This window comes from Melospiza melodia, chromosome 3 (genome assembly GCF_035770615.1).
Source record: "Melospiza melodia melodia isolate bMelMel2 chromosome 3, bMelMel2.pri, whole genome shotgun sequence".
Taxonomy (NCBI): Eukaryota; Metazoa; Chordata; class Aves; order Passeriformes; family Passerellidae; genus Melospiza; species Melospiza melodia.
Window position 1 is genome coordinate 72612978 of NC_086196.1, and position 23391 is coordinate 72636368.

At 36.9% G+C, this 23391-nt stretch overlaps 1 protein-coding gene across 7 annotated transcripts in view; it reads left to right on the top strand.

Moving 5' to 3' along the window:
* The window catches only part of MARK1 (microtubule affinity regulating kinase 1), a 57335-nt gene that overhangs the window by 17405 nt on the left and 16539 nt on the right, over nucleotides 1-23391 (top strand). For 6 of the 7 annotated variants that reach the window (XM_063152242.1, XM_063152238.1, XM_063152240.1 and 3 more), the window contains exons 2-9: nucleotides 5127-5330; nucleotides 5887-5940; nucleotides 12209-12257; nucleotides 13370-13435; nucleotides 14402-14472; nucleotides 15458-15514; nucleotides 19227-19463; nucleotides 19553-19672. In XM_063152242.1, coding sequence (XP_063008312.1) covers nucleotides 5127-5330; nucleotides 5887-5940; nucleotides 12209-12257; nucleotides 13370-13435; nucleotides 14402-14472; nucleotides 15458-15514; nucleotides 19227-19463; nucleotides 19553-19672 — 858 coding nt within the window. Of the gene's footprint in view, nucleotides 1-5126; nucleotides 5331-5886; nucleotides 5941-12208; nucleotides 12258-12679; nucleotides 12811-13369; nucleotides 13436-14401; nucleotides 14473-15457; nucleotides 15515-19226; nucleotides 19464-19552; nucleotides 19673-23391 lie in introns of those variants that run through there. The other variant, XM_063152243.1, reaches the window with a different exon arrangement.

Consider the following 23391-nt stretch of genomic DNA (forward strand, 5'->3'; position numbering starts at 1 on the left):
GCATTTTATCACCGTTTTGTCTGATTCTTTTGTCTGCCATACTGATCTTGGTATCTGATATACAAACTGTAACTACTTCTTTCCTCACTCTGCCATTGTTGCTTTGGTTTTTCTGAGCTTAGTCCTGCATATTATCCCCCTCTTTCAGTGGGGAAGGTTGGTTGCTTTGCATTTTGGTGATTTTTTTTTAAATAGGAGAGCTTTTATCATGCGTTCACAATCTAGTATGCATTTAATTGCTGTTAAGAAACTTTAAAAATCATGTGTACATACATTCAATCTTTTAAATTGGCCATTCCAAAGCACTTCTCCACATGTCTGAGGAGAAAAATTAGATAGTGCTCTATTAGAGCAGACGTGCTTTAGGAATTGTAGTATGGTGTGATAGATATGTGTGGCAGGAGTAAGGTGTGGTTTTGTGCAGATGTGAGGCTTACCTGGAAGGGGAGGGAATCTCCATCTTCTTCTGCCCCATCAGGTACTATAATTGTGTGCAGTTTGCATCATACCTGTACCACCTGCTTGCTCTTGATACATGATGCAGAACAAGCTCATCTGAACATCCTGATGGTTTCTACTTTGAGGTTCACCGAGAGCTTTCAAAAAATTGGACTCTTTCAGTTCAGTTTGATGCTTCAGCAAAAATCTTTTTTGAGGTGGCTTGCTATAAGCTCCTAGGTCCTAAGGACTAGTGACAGAGGGCAGCATGACAGCAGCTGGACATCCAGGACAGTATTTCACACCTTTGTTCCCTTTCCTTTCCTGGCACTGTATTTTAAGAAAAATTTAATTTTAATGTGTTTGTTTCTGGAGACTTTGTTTAATACTGACATAAACTGAATATATCAGGAGTCCTGTTATGTTGTACTAGTAAAGGAATGTTTTCCCCTACAATATACATATATTAAGAGCAAAACTGTTGCAGATCAGAGCTATTTAGAAGACTATCTTGTCAACCCTTCAGATACTCTCTGTCTGGGCTAGTTATTTGGAAAAATTTGCATATTTGAAAAATATGACAGCTGTTATAAATGCTCGTGTGTATGGCACATGCTTGGAAATGTTAGGAGTAATGAATATAAAAATTGGCTGTGAGATACTCATGTCCAGGACAGGAGAGAAAAACTGAGTGAGAAAAGTGTGATAATTTGACTTTTGTATGTAGAACTGTATGTGAGACTTTGCTTGCATGGGCTGGCTCTACCAAGGAATTTGCCTTGTGATAAATCAAGATGGGGAAAATTCAGGACTGAGAGGCTTGTTTAATCAAGTGAGGTGTGTTTGTAGGCAGATGGATGTGTGGAAATTACCCTCTTACTATGAAGGACTGTAGAGACCTTCAGTGTTTTTGATTGAGAAAGACTTTGTGAATTGGTGACTGGAATGGTTTGGGGGAATTTTTAAGACCAAGTTGTGGGAGCACTTAATATAGGTGATGTTGTAAGTTTGATTACAGTGTATAATCCCCAAGAATACCACTCCAGTGGCTAGTAAGTGGCTAAAGGATGCTGAATATGTAAAGTAGTGAAACCTACACATTGTACCTACTTGGTAGGGTTAGTTCTTCTGCACTTTCTTAATGATGATGTGGCCATCGGGTCATCTTGCTTTGGCAAAGTTACCATGGGGAAACAAAGAAAATTACAGCTTTGAGAAGCAATGGGTCAGATTAACTCTCTTGTGGTCTTACTGCCCTTGGCTTTCTGTAACGACCCTGGCTGAATATGCCAGAAGCAGACCTAGTATGGAGCAGTAAGTGTTAATCGAGCTCTCTTCAGTTGCAATTTAAAATTGAATGTTAGAAATACTTTTTCGGGATTCCTGAAAAGGTGCATTTTGTTTTGCATGAGTTTTCTTGTTTTAAAGTACCTGACTAATGTGCAAAATACCTAAATACTCTAATAAACTGTTTCAGCTCTAAGCTTGTTACTACTTCACCCTATTTATTTTTGTTTAAAATTGCATTTTATTTTAAGAAACATCTAATTTTGTGTTTATTTCTAGAGACTTGATTTTACACTACCATAAATTATGAATATATTGAGTCATGTTTATGGTGTACTAGTAAGGTAGTGTTTCCCACTACATTTTATATACATACATATATATATATATGTGTGTGTGTGTATATGTGTATATATATATAGAATCAGGGTATCCAGTGAAGTAACAGAATCTCTAATTGAAATCCTGTGTGGAAAATGCAGCTTGTTGACTGGAATTGTTTTTGGATGACAGTGAACTTGCAAGGAGAGTATTGGTTTTTACAGTCCCCTTGTTTCCAGCACCCTGAAAAATTTCTCAGAATTCAGAAATTGGTCTACTGAAATGGCTTTTTAAATAGCCACATAGTAGCTGATGCATAATGAATGAATGTATTGTAACGGACCAGAAGAATCTGAAAACTATGTAGCCTGCCCTTCTAGACAGTGTGGATGTTGCATACTTCTGTGAAATTCAGCTTTAGTATATTTTGGAAATAATCTCTGAGATACTGTTACTTGACCTTGATTTTAATTTTTTTTGTCGTCCTAATCTTTTGTTTCAATTTCACTGAATGTTGATTTCTAGAAGTTAAGTTTCTACTTTAAATTCCTCTTTACCTTCCAACAATAGCGAGCTGTTGCTGTGCAGAAAAGAGGCCTGTTACAAGAATAATTTGTATTCTTGAATTTCATTTAGTGCTGTTCAAATTCAGAAATTGTATATATTTAGTTATGTGTGGCTCACAAACCAGGAAATTTGACCTTTATGCATGATTTCTGTCATCCTTGGGCATAGCTGGAGAGAATGGTTGGTTGACTCTGAAGAGAATCTGTTTGAGAAGGAATAATTAGGAACCATCCAGAGTGGCTTAGTTTTCTGTCACAAAAAGACCAAAATCCAGAATCATCATGACCATGAACCTTGTTACTCTTTTTTCCCCTTCAGGTTTGGTATTCTTATACTGTCATTTTGGTTAAATAATGCTTTCCCTGTTCAGTCTGCATTGAAATGATCTATTCTGTGAAGGCATCTTCATGTTTGCCCATGGCTTTGGTTAAGTCTATCCAACTGTTTCTTGAAGATATCCCTTCAGGTATCTGCTGGGAGTAGTCTAATCCTGTGAAGCATATGAATGGCAATTGATGTTAGGGTTGCTAATGCTTCTGGTAGGCATTGTATTTCCTGTAGTGAAGATCTAATTTGGTGAGTAAAGAGGCTTAAAGACTTCTAAAACTTGTTTGTGTAGCACAGTGCTGTAGCCCGGGCTGGGGTTCTGAGTACAGGTGAAGTATTTGTCGTTAGCACCACACACATACTGATTTTGCAGGGTGTATTTTTAGGGGAGACTTTTTTAGGGCTGTGGTTTATCACATGTGGGGCTGGTATCCAGTGCTGAAAGAATGTTTCAAAGCCTTTTTTGCCTGGACCTGCCCTTCTGATCTTCTTCTTCAAAATCCACAAAAAGTATTTTAATGATGTGCTTCTAAAGAATAAATACTATTATTAGTGTGTTATTTCACAGCTGAATAAATTTGTCTGATATACAGAATCTAAACATGCCTGGCTTGCTTGGTTCTCCAGTAATTTGGAAAACAGTTTAGCAGTGGGAGTACAGTAGTATTTTGCAGAAGGACTCATGCGAAGAAAAGACAAACAAAATTATATTTAGGGCTGTTCTCTTGGCTATAGTGAATAATTAATAATGCTGGAGGTGATGTAAGCAGGGTTGTGCTACATTTGGGAAGAGCATTCCGGTTGTGGTATTCTCCTTGTTTTTTCCGGTTGTGTTGCAGCTGTTTGCTACTTTTCCCAATTCCACTACTGCTTATGTCCTGAAATAATCTTGCCTGGTTCAGTGGGACTGCCTGTCGCTCTGAGTGTTTACAGGAGGGGATTGACTAATGCAGACTGAAGCTGGAAGTACTTCTTTAAATTCTGGTTGTAAATGAAAATAATTCCATAAGGAATGATGGATGAGATCAGCACAGCCCAGCAGTAGGTTGGGTATTGGGAGAAGCAGTAAAACTCCAGCTACCCTCAGACTGCTTTCAGCTTAAGGTCCTGGATCTAGGAACAGGCTTGTTAGTGCTCTGTACAAAGATGCCCACTTTTTAATTGAGGCAATCAGTGATGGGAAAATATTCAGGTAATATTCAGGTGTCTGTTGATGCTTTATGCTTAGCTGGGAGTAATCATGCCTTTCTGCTACAGAACTAAAAAACTGCTCTAGGAAGACACTCTTTCTACCTCCAGTATTTACCAGCTTTCAAAGTCTGTAACTTAAAAAATTAGAAGCTAAATTTTACCTGTTAAACATTTTTACCCATCTGCTACTCTTAGAAAGTATTTGAAATACTGAAACACTTAGCACTCCTTTGACATTTTTCATTACTTTGGTTTCTCCTTGGAGCAATTCCAAGCCCCATCTGTAACTTGCCCCTTATATACTTGGAAGTTAGAGTACAGAAGCAGATTTCAGTGACTAACATTTAATGTGGGATGATGTGTTGGCATGCATTAAAAATAACTTCCTTTTAGTTCTTCAGACTTTTGAGGTTTAAAATATTTTATGCAATCTCACGGAGTTTTAAAAAATGGTTATTTTTAAATAAAGATGTAGATAGTTTGATACTTGAACAAGAACTTAAAAAGATGCAAACATGTTTGGGGAATGAAGTTTACTTAAAAAAAAAAGTAAATTCATTTGACTGAAGAAAGTTAACAAAAAAAGAGTGAAACCTTGTTTCCAAATATGCCGAGGTACGAATATATTTTGCATAGTGTATTTTTGAAAGACTAAATTTGATTATAATTAGACAGATTTATCTGCAACATAGAGCTATACTGTGTGGTTTGGCATGTTTAAAGAGTCTTCAATGGATTGTAGATTACTGCCTAGGTATATCTAGTTTTGCTTTTAGAGCTGGTAAAATCTTTCTGCAGACTTTTTTATGAGACATGTATTGAACTCTGCCCAAAGGCAGCATTTTCTCCTTAGACTGCCATCCAGAGTTATCAGTTATATTGTAGAAGTTAAATAAATTACTCCCCTTTACATCTTTTTATACTTGTGGTCTATTCTGTTTCAATTGTCTAAAATTCAAGTAGCTAAATTCCCAACTATTTTGTCTGCCTTGCAGCACACCTCTGTGGATGGATACACTGAACCACACATTCAGCCTATCAAGTCAAGTAGCAGACAAAACATCCCCCGATGTAGGAACTCCATAACATCCACAAATGAGGAGCATCCTCACATTGGAAATTATCGCTTACTGAAAACAATAGGAAAAGGAAATTTTGCCAAAGTGAAGCTGGCAAGGCATGTGCTTACTGGGAGAGAGGTAAGCCTTGAAAAAGAAAGACTGACAGTCTGATTTGTTTTCTTTGGCTATCTTTATAATAAGTGTTTCTTCTAGAGGATGTTTCAGCATATAGAAGTTACCTGACATGCCTGAGTTACCACCTACCCACCCACCCCCTTTTTAAAATGTACCTTCTTGGTGGAAGGATCAAAATGTTTGTTCTGCATCAAATGGTATTTTGGGGCTGGGAAGGTGTCTGTTCATCCCCAAGCATTTCTAAAACTGAAGGCAGATTTCATTGATATTAGTGATCTGTTAATAGGTAAATCTGATGTTTAGAGGGCCTGGACAAGGTAATGTTGTTCAGTCCAAATACAGACAGATATATAAAACTAATTCCTTGGTGGCAAAGTTCCAAGCTCCTGCTGGTAAATCTTAATAGGTTTGATAATTTTGCTTGATGAAATGTGTAGAAGTAGACACACATGCATGTTTTAGAGGTGCATCTATGCTCTTGTTCACAGAGGTGCAGCATGTTTTTCTTCAAAACTTCTTCTAAGTTTAGTAATACATAGCTGTTCGGTTTTTTCCCCAGGTTGCTGTGAAAATAATAGATAAAACCCAGCTAAATCCTACTAGCCTGCAAAAGGTAAGAATAGACCATAACATCTGAAATTCTGTAAACAGTTGAGCCATGATCCTTTATTTACTTGACAGAAATATTTGATCCCCTTATCTTGCTAAACAACATTTTTGTGTGTGACCTTGGGAGAGCGTAGTCTCTCTGCTATAATGTGCACATTCATTTGTCTGGGGGCAGTGGCTCCATGTGGTGCCTATCTGAGCTTCGTTGTTTTGCTCTTCCTTCCTCCTCTAGCTTTCCTCTTTGCCAACAGTAACATTTCTTTCCAATTAGGTATACAAACTGTTTGTCTACATGCTAAACCAAGATTTAATGCTGTAAAGGGTGGTATTCTTGGATTTTTTCTTTAATGTACTAATTGGTTTTTTTGTGGACTTAAGAGTACCAACTTCTGTTGCTTTAATGTTTTCTATGTTTGTCTTCATAGTCTTTCAACTTTAATGAAATATTTGCTGAACTCAGGGGCCTGTGGCAATTACTTTTTGTGCACAGAATTGACAAAATGAGTGAATATAATCAAAACAGTGTTGTTTATGCCTGTAGATAGAAATTCAGAAGTCTTTCATAGTCATTGTGATCAAGGTTTTATCAAAACCCTGGGGATTCTAGTTTGCTTTGGATTTTTACTACTTAACTCTGTGTATGTTTTGTTGTGGCTAAAGCACAGAAATGTTGTATTGTCCTACTGGAGGATGCCCATTATAAAATTTTGGGGTATTTTTTGTTTACAAATACTAGACTGCTGTTTGTTGCTGTAGAAATGGGAGAAGGCCAGGGCTTATTGCTGTTCTTTTATCTCTGGCTGCTGCTACAATTTATTTTATTGTGTAACTTTGGTTATGGGGAGTTGTAAACAGTTTTCCTTTAATTTCTTTCTTTCTTTTGTCTCTTTTATACTTTATTTGCTTTAATGTCTCCTTTGTAGCACTTGAGTGTGAGTTCCTCTGGATTTTTTTTAAATTCAACCTGCTGTGCAGTCCATGCAGAGGCTTTGCTATTAAGTCCTATATCCTTTATTAAACAAATCTCTTGGTTAATATTTGAGCTAGAGAAGAGAGACCCACAGGGGCAGTGTGTGACAGAGCACATTGTGGAAATCCTGTGCTGCTCACATAGCTTATTTCCTAGCTAGCTTGCTGTTCACACTTTAGGGCTGGGTTTGTCTCATAGTTGAGCAATGAGAAGCTAAAATATGTTAAAACTTTCTAGAAAACTAAGTGAGAAAAACTCAGCTTTGGGAGAATAGTTTTAATGTTAAGTTGTATTTCATACAAAAATACTCAATAATAATTCAATAATCTATTCCAAGTATAAATAAGACTTCCATAGCATACAAAAGATGCTGTCATGCTGCACAGATAGTATATAAAGTACTCATGCAACAGGACATTGGTGCTGTTATTTGGTTTTTTTTAGTGGGAAGCTGGCAACAAGACAAACAGTGTTAGGTACTCTTAGAAGCTGCTTGTAGTAGAACTAAGGATAGACATTTAAATTTAGTGATCTAACTGGAATTTCACTCTTCAGTAACTTGTAAATATATTGATGCATCTTCTGCTCACACTGAAAAACTGGGTTATTTGTTGGGATCATGTTTTCATTTGTAAAATACTGATTATGGTTTTCAGAAAAAATAATCTTTGTTTTGAAGTGTTATATGTCTTTGGCTGTGACTGAGTGAATGAATACTGGTTGCCCGAAAAAGTAAACTTAAACACAATTTTTCACAGTCACTGAAGCAATTGTAAATACAAGGCAAATAAGGATGAGAGGGTGGTTCATTAGCATGGTTAAGATAATTTCTGTTAGTGTTTTAGTGGGTCATTTGTGGATTGTTAGTCAAATAATAAAATTTCTTGTTCTGTTCTATGAAATCAGTCACTCTTTTCCTTCTTTCTGCGCTGAGCCGTTACATTTTGTTTGTCATTCTCTTTATACAATTTAGTATGTCTGCAATGTGAAGTTTTATAATTTTGTCATCAGGCTTCTGCTGTACAAAGAGCTGAGTGGTTGGTTTTTTTCTTCAGGAGGCAGTGCTGGGAGTGGGAAGGAGTGATAGGAGTATTGTGTTGATAGGAACATACTTATCTGATGAAGGTTTATAGAGGATACTGGAGTATGTTACTGGCACAAAAATACCACTCCTGAGTTTGAACCCATCTAAATTCTCATGGTTGAGAGGATGGTCTCTAGAACGTCAAAGCTGATAAGTTTTGCATTTCAGCAAAACTTTCAGATCTTCAATCACCACTGATTATTATTAATCAAACAAGACAAATTTCTGGTTATTTTGGGTGTGGGGTCATTTACAAAACCATCCCCTTTCCATTCACCAAAGTATGAAGGATACGGGGTGCAAGTCAGTTTTGCTACAGTACTTGCTACTGACCTAATTAAGTGAAATGAGTCATCATGTCTTCACATGCACCATTCTGTTTTGTAAAGAGAAATATTTGAGCACATACTTGACTTGCTGGAAGTGTTATACAAGCTGGGTCTGTAGTTAGTCACAGGTGTAAAAGCAAAGAGTGTTTCATTTCTTCCTAGCTGCTCACCAGTGATTTTCATGCCCTGTTGTATGCACAGGGTATTCCAGACAGAGTTATTTTAGTTTGTGTCATGGCCCAACATTTGATGGCTTGAGTTAGCTGACGTTATGAATTTTTAATTTTGCTTTCTTGTCCATGCAATGTGATAGCTTATGTTAATGTCTTAACTTCCATTGTATTTCTTGCTCCAGGACCTCTATGTTTTTAAACAGAAATCCTATGTTGAATTAAGGGTCCTGCCTTTCTACTTTGTTTTCAGTTTGTTCAGTATATGCTTACCACAGTACTTAGTGAGCATCTGTTTAGAGCAGAGCTGGCTTTATTGACTTGCGATCTTGATAGTAACTTACTGTACTGACTTAGCTCTTTCCACTGTCACTGTTGTAATTTGTTTCCAAATGTAAGTATTTGGGTTTTGTCATAACACAAGTTTGTATCAAAATAGCTGGTCTGTTTTACATGTCTGCTACATTGAAAATTTTGTCTTCTACTGGCTTCACCGGGGGTGTTTCTGAAACGGCATTCTGTTGCTCTTCTGCAAACTGCTAGTAGAGCAGAAGGTGCCCTTTTTTTCCATTAATAGGTTTAATTAGGAAATGGTTATTTCAGATATAACCCTTCTAGGGGTCAGCAAGCTTTTATTCTTTAAACATGTTTGGAGCCTCTAACTTAAGTTCCTTTTGTTGCTGAGAAAAGCAGAACAGAAGTAATGTGGAAGATTTGGAACAATTTCAATGTGTTACCTATTGAGAGTCATGCTCCTTTTGCCACATCCTTTCACAGTAACAGTTTAGAAAGTTGAGCAGCTTTCAAGCATGTTTCTCAAAGAAGACAGAGTCTTGGTTAACTGAATATTTTCAGTTTGTAGTAACTTTACAAAGTAAATCTTAAACATAGGTATCAATCTGACAGCAAGTAGAAATGTTTTTAATGGTGTGGCAGATCTTTGCTTTCTGCAGTTTGTGCCTTGAAAAATTAAGCTGGAAATATGGGAAACAATTTTTCAAGTGTTGTTGCTTTTTCCTAACTATAAATTTTAGAAACCAAGTACAGTGCTGGCTATCTCTTTTTATAAGTGAAGCTTTTGAGGCTGAAGCACCTTTCCAACAAGGAGATGCTTGTTCAAGAGCTTTTTTTTGAATGGTAGCATTTTTTAAGAATGAAGAGTGGTCCTATGAATATGTTGTGGGGTGATGAGAGATGAGTCAGGGAGATAAGTCACTTTCACCTTCTGAGAGAGGAGGACACTGCTGCTCAGGAAAATACAGGTGTGTCTGAATTCTGAAAAAGCTATTTTTCATCAGGAAAATAGATCATAATCCTGCAGCAGATTGCCTTGTCTTCAGAGAAGAAACATCACTGTTCTGTCCCGATTTTTGCAAGTTTAACCAACTTGGCTTTGTAGGAAATAATTGTGCTCTTTTTGCTTAAATACCTCTATATGCCAAGAGGTATATCCTGAGTGTTATTGAGGGGTGTAGTGGCTATTGTTCAGAGATGTTTGTATTTGTAAATACATGGTTATTGGCATTGTAGGTGTTAATGACCAGTGTGCTTCTGCATGGGGAAAGTGTGGGGGAGGAGATTAATGTCAAAGTAATGCTTCATGGAATGCAGAGTTGCAATATAAAATCATGTCCTTGAATACTGTTAAGGCTTTTATTCAGAAATATTTGTGGAACAAAATTTCTTTTCGCTGTAAAATCAATTTGAATCTTGAACCAATTAGAGTCTTAAACCAATTAGTAAACTTCTAAATCCTCTGAGAATATTGAATAAAATAATGTATGTCATTTCTTTTTCAATTCCCATGTACTTTACATTCAATATAAAAATGTGAAGGTTGAAATTATTTTCTATAGAAGTCTCATTTTAATCCGGTTTATGAAGGCTCGCTGCTATACCTCTTTTACCAGCATTAAATTATGATATATACCTCATAGACCAGTCTTAAGTTATGAAATGTCTTTCCAGTCTTTAGGGGAGGAACTGATTTTCCACATCCCTGCTTAGAAGCTCTACTGATGCTGTACCATCCCTTGGATTAGATTTGTTAGCTTCTGACTAGTTTATTTTGATTTAGCTGAGAAATTTATTCTTGTGCGACAAGTTCCAGTACTTAAAAAAACAGCAAATTCACAGTGAACATCCTGGTGTGGTGTTTTTCCTTAACAATGGCTGATTTTATGAGGAAAACAAATTTGCTGAAGTTAATTCTGGTGCATGATATTACATACCCTTGTTTTATGTTTTGGATGTAAGCAAACCATGTCTGTTCATATTTGCTCAGAGAAATGCTTTTGTAGTCTTTGCTTCCCTCTGAAATTGTCTTAATGGCTGTTATAAGGCAAATGCATAGTAACTAGCGTGAAATACTCGAATAATGCAAGTATACATCTGTAATATTATTACTTGTGCTGTAGCAAAAGTACATGATCAAAAGCTGAGAGTTGATAAGATGTTGCTCTGTAGTCTTAACTTGTAGAATAAATGCAGAATTTTAGAAACATAAAATACGCTGAAGTGCTACTCTTTAGGGAGCTGTTCAGTCTCTGCCTTGCATCACTGTACCCTTTTGCAGTGGTTGCATCTGATCAAATGGGACTCATTTTGAAAATGGAGAGAGTGAGATGTCTCTGCAGCATGAGAGAAGCAAAACAGCAGCAACACACTTAATGTGTTGAGCCCAGTTTCTCTCTAAGGAGGACTATAAAATGTTTCCAAAATGTCTAAGCATTACACTGAAGAGTGAGCATTTCTTAATTTATTTCAGCATCCTGAGTTAGCCCAATAAGGGACCAAAGAGTGTGCAGCACATTAAATAGGGGCTATGCTGTTGAATTAAACAATGCAAACCTATCAGTACTCCCAACTTCAAGTACATGGCACCAAACTACGTAGGCATTTTTTATTTCTTTTATTTGCCTTCTTTCCTTTGAACCCCTTGGTTAATCTTGATGCACCTCTAATTAATAAAGCCATGAATGGTAGAAATTTAAGACCAATAACCTCTTGTTTATGTTTAAAAAAAATTGGTTTGAAGTGTATAAACTAAGGGCTTTAAGTTTGTCCAGTTGTTTATAATTATGTGTTTCAGTGTCATACAGCAGACTTTCAGCAATGATAAATCTTCAGGACTTGCGGGGGGGGGGGGAGAGGGGGCATCACTGCTGCTTGTGACCAGTGTAAAATTTGGTAGCTGTGAGGAAAGCAAACTTGCCTGCTTCACCTCTGTGGATCAGCAGGACTTGGAGGATGTCAGAATTCCTGGTAGCTTATTCCATGTGAACATCTGTATGTGACTTCTATCTAGAGCTGCACCTTGTACTTGCACCTATGGTTTCGATGTGTTCAGGGTATTTGGCTGAGCTTGCCAGTCACCAAAGAAATCAGAGAAAGTGAGTGTGACTACTTGTGTGAATAATCTGTGGGGTTTGGTCAATGTGGAACTTCAGAAAGAGCTGTGCAACTTAGTGTGTCTTTTTGCATAATGCTTAAAAATTAGCTTGGCTTTGGTATGTAGATATTTGAGGTCGTTATATTTATTTTAATGCATAAGATGTAGATTATATTTTCTGGAGTTCACTGCACTATATTTGTCTGTGTTTTATGTTAATGCTACTCTCTATGGCTTTTTCTGTCTTCTTGCCATTTAAAATTGCATATCTTGTGTAATTTTTCCCTAATAAACACATTCTAAGGAAATTGTCCTGCTTCCTTGACAGTTGTTTCGAGAAGTACGAATAATGAAGATTCTGAATCATCCCAATATTGGTAGGAGCCCTGCATTTCTGCTGCCTTTTTTTCTATTATACTTGTTTACATTTTACTCTATTTGGCTGTATTTGAATGTACTTCTGTTAAACTTTTTCTGGAGCTAATATGGACAGTAAGCATCTAGTAAATGCTTCATTGTCTCCCTTCTTTTATTGACTCTGCTTGCATCAAGAATTTTGCTCAGAGAGGTAAACTGCTCAGTCCAGGAAAGCCTTACACAGAGTAGATGTGAGCTCTCCAATCTATCAAGTACCCCAATTCCCCTCTTCTATTGAAATTATTATTGAGACCCAAAAGCATGAGTTTCTTAGGTGAGAGTAGCAGAACTCCATTAGTTCAGTCTAGGAAAGACTCCTGCTGACTGATATTTCCAGAAAATTAGAATTACCAAGTATGTAATTTTCCCTTTCTGCTTTAGTTCTTTCACCTACCCCACAGCTTCAGGGCCCTACTTTGTGATGACAATTCTTCTGGCTGAGGAGGGCTGGACAGTCTTGTTCCAGAGACAGTTAATGGTCTTGAATTGGCCAGAGGGCTTGTTGCATACAAGGTATGGATGAGGTGTACAAGTTATTACATGCTAGGCACTCCCTTCTCATCCCTTAAATTGTTTGTTGCTTTTCAGCATTCATAGCTTCTGCCGTTTTTTCTTTTCTTGGGGGTGGTGGTGGGGGTGTGTTTGTTTTAAATGAGTGGTTATATTGCAATCTGAGGAAAGTCAAACTTAACATTTCTGGTATCCACTTGGTTTTTAGTTGGTCAGAATTTTGGATTTCTGAGTGTGAGCAGTTTGCTAGCAAAACAGGGGAGGTTTGTATGATCTTAAATCAAGTCTGTGTCAAGTGAAACTAATTTCAGCATGAACTCGTTTGTACGCATAAACTTCTGAGAAAATTGTGAATTAATATGCTTTATTATCAACTGTGATTTAGAAATTAATTTTTGGTCTTTTTCCCTCTCAAAAGAATGCTTACCTAAAGGATATAAAGTTTCTGTATGATTTAGTGTTATCACTGGCCATAAATTATACTCATTCCATGAGTATAATTATTTGTTTGTGCTGTGCTTTTACTCCTGGCTGCAATCTCTCTCATTCATTTTTCTTGCAGTAAAATTATTTGAAGTTATTGAGACTGAAAAGACGTTGTATTTGGTAATGGAATATGCCAGTGGGGGTAAGTAGATTCTGAAATGTGCGTTAAGGATAAACTGAAATGCAAGTTGCATGCCTAGAAACGCTTTAAGGATTTAATGGGTTATTTCAATCTGGCCTTCAAAGCAGTCCCAGCAGACCTCTCAGGGCAGGATTTCTTGATTGTGTTAAGCAACCTCTTAGGTTTGTGCTCAAGGGTAGTTCTTATTCTGAGGCTCTTGCTGCAGTATCAGGAGATAATCTGGCACAGATTCTGGCAAAAACTCTCCACTCGTATTTATCAGCTATATTTAGGCAAGCACTGGTGCCTCATTTTATCTTGCAAATGTGTGCCAGAGCTCTTGAAGAGGCAGATCCGGGGATGGGAATCAGTAACACAGGAAGGGGAACCAGCGGGCTCATAGTGAGAGGGGTAATGAGTGCCTGCTTGAGAAGCTGCTTAGCATCTGAATGGGAAACGTTTGAATGTAGGAAGAGAATCCAGCACAGTGCCAGTGACCAGTTAGGAAAGGCTGCTGTGAGACAGTGCAAAGATGAGGATCTGAAAGGCATTTGAGCAGCTTTATTAGGAAAAGAATGAGAGGGAATAAACAGAAATCATATAAATAGCATTAAGTGATGCCACTAGAGATGTGCAAAACAAATCTGGTGCATAAGTTGCCTAATTCCCAATGTGTCTTACTCATGATGTGACTGTTTTTCATGATTGATTGTTTGTTTCACAGTGATTAAGTAAATTTATGTTAAAAATTGAAGAAGTCCTAGTATGAAGGGCTCCTTCATACTACTTAGTTTTTACTTCTTAGTTATTATTTGTCTGAATGAAATCCAGTACAAAAAGTCAGAACGAATTTTTCTTGGTTGCGTCTATTTGCTTTCCCCTCAAGAAGGGGAGCACCATGGAGTGTGTGTTATTTTCAAGCATGTTTTGATTATGTGTGATAGTAAAAAAAAATTAATACTGATGTTTTGTCCTTGTCATGCTCAGGAGAAGTGTTTGACTACCTAGTTGCACATGGAAGAATGAAAGAGAAAGAGGCTCGTTCAAAATTCAGGCAGGTATGAAATTAGTGTGTCCATTCTTTTTTGTTGTTTCTTTTTATGTTGCTTTCAGATAGACATGAGTGTGAGCAAACTTCTTTTACTTAACAAAAAATTTTTTTATAATGTTTATTAAAGCTGCAGTGGAAAAAAATCCCAGAAGAGAAAAATATCTGCCTCTTATATACTGTCTAAAGATAGTAAAATTGTTTTACATTTTCTTTTAGTCAGTTTTCCTAAGAGTCACTTTTTTTTTTGTGACTCACTTGAGGTTTAAATCCTTTTCTGAATATTTTAGAATTTTACAGCTGTTCTATCTAGAGATGTTGATACGATGACAGGTACTGCTGTGTAATGTGACTGTTTCGTATGAAGGCTATTCTGTAATAGGCTTTTATATTCTTATTACAGACTTTCTCATCTTAATCTTTTTCTTACTCTGGTTTTAGTGATTGTTTTGGAAAAGCTTTAATCAGATAAATATATCAAGTTTGGTGTTTTTCAGAATTAAGTTACATAATTAACATTTAAAGAAACTGCTCTTAACTTTCTATTTCTGACTTGGGTTTTGTTGTATATGTGAAAGACATGAAAATGTCAAATGAATTGTTCTGCTAGGGATGAATTGCAAAGATACACAGTTGATATTTTAGAAGATAAATTCTGAGCTGATGTATCTGGCTACTGTCTTGAAGGGTGGATTAATTTCCTTTCAATAGTTATTGCCATTGGGTGATTTGCATTTTAAAAATATTGTTCTCCAGTTATCTTGAATGGTATGTATAAAACTTTTTAGTATGAAAATGAGCTGCTTATAGGGACTTTCTGGTTTTACTATCTAAGCCTTAATGAAAGAAACTTAGATGATTATTTTTTAAGATAAACACTTTATTCATTTCTTACATTCTAATGAATCATATCAGGAAGCAAAATTACTAAATTATATGCAAAAACATAAGTGAAGTTGAAATAAAATATTTCACTGATCATCTTGGTGTTTCAGATTGTATCTGCTGTACAGTATTGTCATCAAAAATGCATAGTTCATCGTGATCTTAAGGTAGGTTGTTACTTCTTTTATTTTTGCTGCCTATTATACAGACTTAATTTCATTCTATGTATTAGTCCTTGCCACTGCCTATGAATGCCTCAAACATGTGAATGAAGGAACTCTATCACTTGTATTTCATTCTCAATTTCCTGAAGCGCAAAAATAATGTAGCTTGCCTCTTGGAACACGGAAGAGACAAGAATAGAACATGTGTTACTTTCATTCCAGTTTTGGCTTTAAGAAAAAGACATACTCTCCAGAGAATTATACCTGCTGTGATGCTGGTATCTACACAGTGAAGCTGCAGAAGATCAATTGATACCAGCCATCACTACTTTTTTAAAATATTTCCAGTTAAGTTGTATTGCAAGGATATATAAAACACTCTTTCCTCAGTGATTTATAAAAAATACATTAAGTTTTTAATCTCTTTGAGCTTCTGGTGTGTATTCTAGTGTTTAATTTGGACAGGAAAATCAATTAAAGGTAAACAGAAATTAGTTGTGGGGGGTTTTTTTATATATGTTTTTATTTATGTATCTGTGTAAGCCACCAGATCATATGAAGAGTTAAGCAAATTCAGGTACAACCTAAGCCTTGCCTGAAGTTGTCTTCATGTCAAGTGTAGGTATCATGAGACTTGGACATTATCCTCACCCACTTAAAAGCTGTTTTGTGCTATTGCTTTGATGTCTTTGAAAATTTACAAAGAAAACACTGGTGTTGATTCTTTCTTACTAATGTATCTGGATACTTGTGAAAAGCTGAGGTTGAAAAATTCCTAAGGGTTTTCCTTCACCAGTATCTTTTGTCTTATTTTATAATGAACTGCAGCACACTTTCAACCTCATTTCTACAAATCTGTTCCCTGATACCTGCAAATCTCCCAGCTCCTGCATGTGCACATGAGGATGGATAACAAATAAATACATCCATTTCTGCTGAGTTGTCCCTGCCCCAGGAGTGTTGGCATCTGATGGTGGAGGTGCCTGCTCAGCACTCTGAAGTCGGAGTGCAAGGAAGAAAAAAAGAATTGGATCTTGCCAAAATCTTAATTAAAAAAAATTCCTCTGTATCTTGCCTGATGGTTTGGAGCCTGTCAATGTTTTGTCAAGCTCCCTGGAGATTACTGCAGCCACTTCCATTGAGCTTTGCAGAGGGGACCTCTTGGGCAGCCAGGACAAGCCCTTCCCTAGTTCTCTAGGTTGGCTGGGAGTAGGGAGCCAGCCATTTCCTCATGCTTATCTAGCTCTGGCTCCCTCAGCCCAGCTGTGTGACTGAATCTTGCCTCATTAACCCCTGCAGTTAATCAGCATCCTATGTCTTGCTCTTTCTCCCAGAGCCCCTTAGAGCCTCCACCTCTCTTCCATTTCTTAGTTCCATAGCACACACAGCTCACAGGCCGTGCTCTCAAGCCTATGCTAAACAGCTTTACAGTATTCACACAGGAACTACCTGCAACAAGGAGTCTGCTGCTGATCTCTTTCCTATTTGCAAGGCAGCCAGGCAGGCTCCAAAATAACTTTTATTATATTTTTTCTCTGTCTTTTCTTGGCTGGACTTACGCTAGACTCATTTGAAAAGTTCAGAGTAAAGTGTGATTGAGAGCCAGTCAGCCTAGCTGATGAAAAATATATTTTCCAGAGGAAAAAAGGCTAAATGTGTGGCTTTGAGGTGTTTCTGCTTCATCTCTTCTTTCCAAGTGATATGACATCTCTGTCTCATTTAAAACTCTTCTCATGGAGCTGTGGAGAAGGAAAAGCAACTTTAAAGTGGTGTCTGCCTTCTCATCTGCTTCTGTTGACTCTCTAGGATATTAGCACGTTGAGCAATTGATATTGCAGCACAACAAGATAGAGATCTTGCACCACTTTGGATATTTTTGATAAGACTTTTTGGTTTTAATAACTGGGTAAACTCTATTACTTACAAGTTTTTTCAGACTAAACTGGAGAGATGTGGAAGAAAATATGTGAGTTTGTCCAGGCTATTCTGGTTGAAAAATTGTCTCCTTTTTACTTTGTAATTATAAACAATTTGTTTTGAGAGGGCTGTAACCAATTCCAGTTTTGCTCATCCTATGATGTACAGAACTTACCTTTTCAGGTCCTAGTTTTTGCTCTGAACATGTAATCAAAAAGAGCATTGTCTTTCTATTTGGCATATTAAAAAGATCTTTTGGTGTTTTTGTTTGAAGTAAGGAACCTGTAAGCGTGGGGCACTTGGGTAGCAGAGTACTGTTGAACTAGGAGGACAATTGTAATCACAGAGCAGCTGCACTGACAGTACTGTTTTCACCACAAGGAAAATGAAGTCTTTGTGAAGTAGTGTAGAAAGCTGTCAGCTCTGGAAAACAGCTCTGTGAGTCTGTCTTCTGGAACCAGCTGGGATTACATGTCATGAATTGGAAAAATAAAATATTTTCCAGGATAGAGTTTGTAAAAATGGGCTGTATTTTACTCCTGATAAAGGCTAAATTCTGTTGTGCAGCTATTGGCTTGATATACTGGTAGTTAATAGTCTGCTGTTCTGTTCACAGAGTGTAAGTGAAATTATTAGAAATAAGCTCAAACAAACCAGACAAAATCATGTTTACCCTATTAATCAAATCCGCTGACAATTAGATTGCTGCTTCTCTGATTGTGAGCCAAAACATTTTTGTATTTTCTGGGCTCAGTTCTGAGCACAGCATCTGATGAGAGATGTCTCTTTGCTGTGTAGCTATTGTTTGGCAATAAGGTGAACCCTCTAGTCTTGTTAACATCTGGCCTCCTGTTGAAAAAGTATGATTTGTGCTCTGCTTGGTGCTGTCTTGTGTTGCTGGCGCACAGATCAGGAGCTGACACCCAGTTAGATAAATAAACATTACCCAGTTCTGCTGCACTCCTTGCACAGCAGTCTTGCATTTTGAAATCAATATATTCCCCCAATAATGTATTAGTATTTCTGTAACTTCACCCTTTTAGTCTTTTTACCTACCTGTGATGCTAAATATAAGATACTGTTTACTAACTCTGCAGGTACCTGTACACTTGCATCTATGTATGTATGGTGCATTTCATTCACGATTGCTGCACAGGCATTAATCTTAGATGTATGGAATATGTTCTGTGTGAAAAGAATTAAATACTTGAGTCCTGACACCCTGGTGTGGCTGTTGCTGAAGCAAGCACTAATAATAAGAGGGAGAGGATTTTTTTGTACAGAATGCTAAAGTACAGCTTGTAGCTTGAAGTGTTTCATCTTACAAGCAGAAGGTATCTTTTTTTTAAGTCTTAAATTCCTTCTAACATTTACTCTGCCATAATGGTAGATGATGTCTAGGACTCGGTTTACTCTCCTTGGCATCAGAAATTGGCATGAACCTGTCAAAAGCTTCAGCTGCTATTCTGAGATGTCTAGATACTTCACTGTAAAGCTGAACTAAGTTATTTCTTCCAGAAAATAAAATGTTCATAGTTGATTGACCAGCTGACCTTTAATTTTGTTTAGCTGCTTTTAATAGTTATATTTTCTTGAGTAAACATTCCTGATTTTCAGTCTTTGTAACATGTATGGGGCATTAGTTTCTTTTATTCTGCAAGAAAGAGGCAGATGGTGAACTGTTTTAGAAAAAACATTTTTGTATTTATTGATAAATTATATATTGCACTATATATATATATATATTTACTTAATCTGATATAAAAATTGTCCTCTTCCTCTTTTATTTTCCTCTTAGGCAGAAAACCTTCTACTTGATTCAGATATGAACATTAAAATTGCAGACTTTGGGTTTAGTAACGAGTTCACAGTTGGTAATAAACTGGACACGTTTTGTGGCAGCCCGCCTTACGCTGCTCCTGAACTTTTCCAAGGAAAGAAATACGATGGCCCTGAAGTGGATGTGTGGAGCCTTGGGGTGATTTTGTACACACTAGTGAGCGGATCACTGCCATTTGATGGTCAGAATCTAAAGGTACAGTTACAGTATGAATGCTTGGCTTCTGCTGGCTTTAAATTTTCTGTGTCGTTAGGAGCTCATCTTTAAAAACTCTGATTTTACAGGAACTGAGGGAGCGCGTGCTGAGGGGGAAGTACCGCATTCCATTCTATATGTCCACAGACTGTGAAAATCTACTGAAGAAGCTACTAGTACTGAATCCAATAAAACGAGGCAGCTTGGAAGTAAGTAATTTTGTCTTGGAAAAAGGGGACTCAAATTAAGAATAAAATACATACAGCAGTTGCTTGAGAATTCTTAATTTTTCAGGAGAGATACTTTTTTCTTGTTTTAAGGGCCCAAAAGTCTTGTTAAAACAAAAGAGGCAATGTTCCAGAAACAGTGCAGCTTAAAAATAGAAAGTGTTAATCAATGAAAACCTAACCTTAATTGCAGCTGATTAACAACTTAAATAAGAGCATTTCAAAGTGCAAACTGTTCCCACTTGTTTCAGTCAGATAATGGAGCTAGTTCAAAATCTGTGGAAAGCAGGACAAGATTGTAAATATCTTATATATATATATATATATAAAAACAAGACTAGCAACCAGCAGCAGGCAATACTATTAGCTTTTTCATAACTTCTTAAAAAGGATAGGTGGAAGAAGAATTAATTATGGAAAAGAGTGTGGAGTTTGTTTTAGTGCTGTAATACATGTAAACACTACAAATTCTGTGAATGGTAAGCTAATGATGTCTAGTTATTTCTGTTTGAGCCTTTCTTCTCCCTCTTCTGGTAGTTTTCTTTCTGAGTAGCTGGAAATTTTATATATACAATAATTCCTGCTGTGTCCCTCGGGTAAAATCTGTTTTGAGGATTCCTAATGAGTTATGATTGTAGTTGTTAGTAAATTAGGTTTTCTTTTCATGTGATTCGGAAAAGATCTGTGCACAACTTGTAAGTTGTGTAAAAGCTTCCGTGTTTTTTAAGGGGCTGTTTTGTTCAAGATTGATGTCTTGGATAATACTTGATGCATGGGTGATATTTAACAAATAATAGGTGTAGAGTTCACTTCAAAAGCTGCCTGGTTCTATTGTATGAATTCTTAACCAGAGAGGGATTTTTAAAATAACATCCACTTACCATAGAGATGAAAGTAGAGCAGAAGATAAATAGAATACTTTTAAAATAGTATTGGCATGAGTTAATCACTAGTGACTTTTGTTTCATTTTCTACACTTGTGCAGCAATGGATGTGTTCCAGAGAATAAATCCCATTTAAGCAGCTTTTTGTTTGTAGTGGCATGACTTACACTTCCTGGCATGGAGGCTACCTGTACAAGGAAGAATGCACTCACTGAGCTCTGTCTGCATGCAACTCATTCTGAGCTGATGCTGGTTTATGGCTTTTTATAAATAGTTTTAAGTTGAATAAAATCTCTATTGAAGAAACTAGTGAATGATGGCATCTGCTTTACTGATATGTGCTCATTATGTTCTGTGATTACTGTCTAAAGAACATAATGGTAAGAGTGTAGTCACTTCAAAGATCACAGTTTACATATGTCATATTTAGGTTTTAGGGAAATAGTTTTTTCTTTTATTGAATTTTCCTCTGGATTTTCAGCAGTTTCTCTTCAAATCTATTTTCACTTTCATTCTAGGTATTGTAGTGTTACCCAGTTTTTGTAAAATTCCTTCCTGGCCCTGGAGAAAGGTGTTGGATAGCAGCCTCACTGAAGGGATAAGGCAGTCAGATTGTGTGGAATAGAGAAAGTAAATGTTATGAGTCCCAAAATACTGATATCAGGCATTGATCAGTATGCTAACCTGAGGGGTAGAGAGGCATCACAACCTTTTTTTGTCAAAGGAATATTCCTGAAATCACATTTGCTGAATTAAAAATTGTGGCATGTGGTTTGGAAAGAAATTTCTGTCTGAACACTTCTAAAAATACATGTTTAGAATGAAAGTATAAATGCTTTGGAAGCTTCTACAAGTGGAAAAATAATGTCATCTTAGGTGGGGGGGATTTTTTTTGTGCTTTGCCTTCTGAATGTTTGCTCAGTCCGAGCCGTACAGCTTCTCAATTCCCATGCATGATTTTAGCAGACCATCCAAAAGGATGTTTGTCAGTGACATCAGCATCAAAGCTGAGATCCACAGAGGACCAGCACCATATGGGTTAGGTATAGCACTTGTCCTCTGGTAAGGACCAGGCAAATCTTTATTAAAATGCTTCCTCTCAACTTTTTCATGGTTGCACCTGAGAAGAAACATTTTCAAAACAAGAGAATGTTGTTACAAACCAGTAAATCTTCCCAGGAAGAGATGGGAAAAATATACTGTCAGAAAATACTTCTTAACTGTCAGGTTTTCAACAAATTCCTCTTTCCCTCTGCCCCAGTCATGAATTCTTTTGCATAGTGTTGCTCTGAAATTTCTCCAGAAAAGATTTATGCTTACAGAGTATAATAAAGCAAAATAATTTTGACACAGACGGGACTTGAACCCGACCAGATTTTTATTAGGCAGTTTTCCTGAAAATTGAGAGAAAACTCATCAATAATATCTAATTGGTTGAAATTTAGTTTGGATTGATGTTTAAGAAGTACAGTTTGAGTCAGATTTCTAAATACCCTCACCAAGGCTGCTCATTAATCAGCTGACTGAAAGCCCAGCAGAACTTACACAAATGTAGTATTGATCCTGGAATTGGATTGTTTGTGTCGCTTCAAAATGCTTAATTGTAAGAGCCTGTTGAAGAGTTGTACAATAACTCAGCGTGCCTCTGAGATCATGTATTTAAAAGGCAGAAGCCAGCAGAAATGTAGATGGAAACAGAAAGCAGATTACGTTGAACTCTAGATCCACCTACTGAGGAGACATGAAAAACTGTTAGTGGGAATTTCCAGGCTTGCTGGTTCATTCAAGAAGGATAAAGAAAAGGGAGGTAGAATTTGAGCAGTGGTTTCTATCATCCACTTCATCGTGCTTAAACTTCAGATTTATTTAACAGTATCTTTACAAAATTATGATTGCAGAGAGTGCATAGTATGCTGTGGGGAGTCTCTTCTGTTCCTGCAAGACTACAAATACATAACCCAAGTCTGTTGTCAAGTAGACTTATGCTCTGTATGTCAGAAATACAGTATAGCAGTATGTGTTCACCATCCCTCCCTCTTTATCCCCTCAAAAGCCAAAAAATCAGTTCCATTATAGAAAAAATCTTTAGGTGTTATTGTCAGCAAAATGTTAATTGGCACAAAGTTCTGTATTGTTCTTGTAAGGGTACAAATTACAGGACATGTAATTTGACAGCAGCACTACATACAAAGAATTTGGTTATATCAATGGAAAATTGAGTCTTCGGCTCTTTGTGAGAAATAACTTAATTTAGCGTTTGTGAGGCAGATTTGGAGCCTGTGGGAAACTTGACTTGCTGGCATTTGTTTTGTTCTTGTGTCCATGTAGTGAGCAGTATTAGCATCTGCCCCTGAAGAGATACGCGTGCCAGTTGCTGTAGGAGGAAAAATTATTTTAGCTGTTTGAAGATGAATATGCTCTTAAAGGAAAAATAGTGATGGTTAGGGATTCTGGGCAATCAATCTTGAAGGCCTACAAACAGATCCAGGCCACAACAGAAGGAAATTTTCCAAAGAAGGCAGGAGAAACTTTTGAAGTAAATAACTGCATGTTATAGAGTTAAGAGGCATTTGTCCCTCCAGCCAAACATATTTAGGTCAAGTGCAGTGAACAGATCCATAGGAAAAAATGACCAGTTGGCATTGTGATCTTGAAACTAATGACTGTAGGAAGCATCAGCACTTTCCTGAATTATACCTTAGTTTTTAAACACTTCCTTTGCTATTATTCAAAGGAGCTCTTTATCATGATAGAGCTGGTATTGCATTAGCATCTTAGGCTGTTAACCAAGAAGAGCACATGGAAGCAAAGGAACAA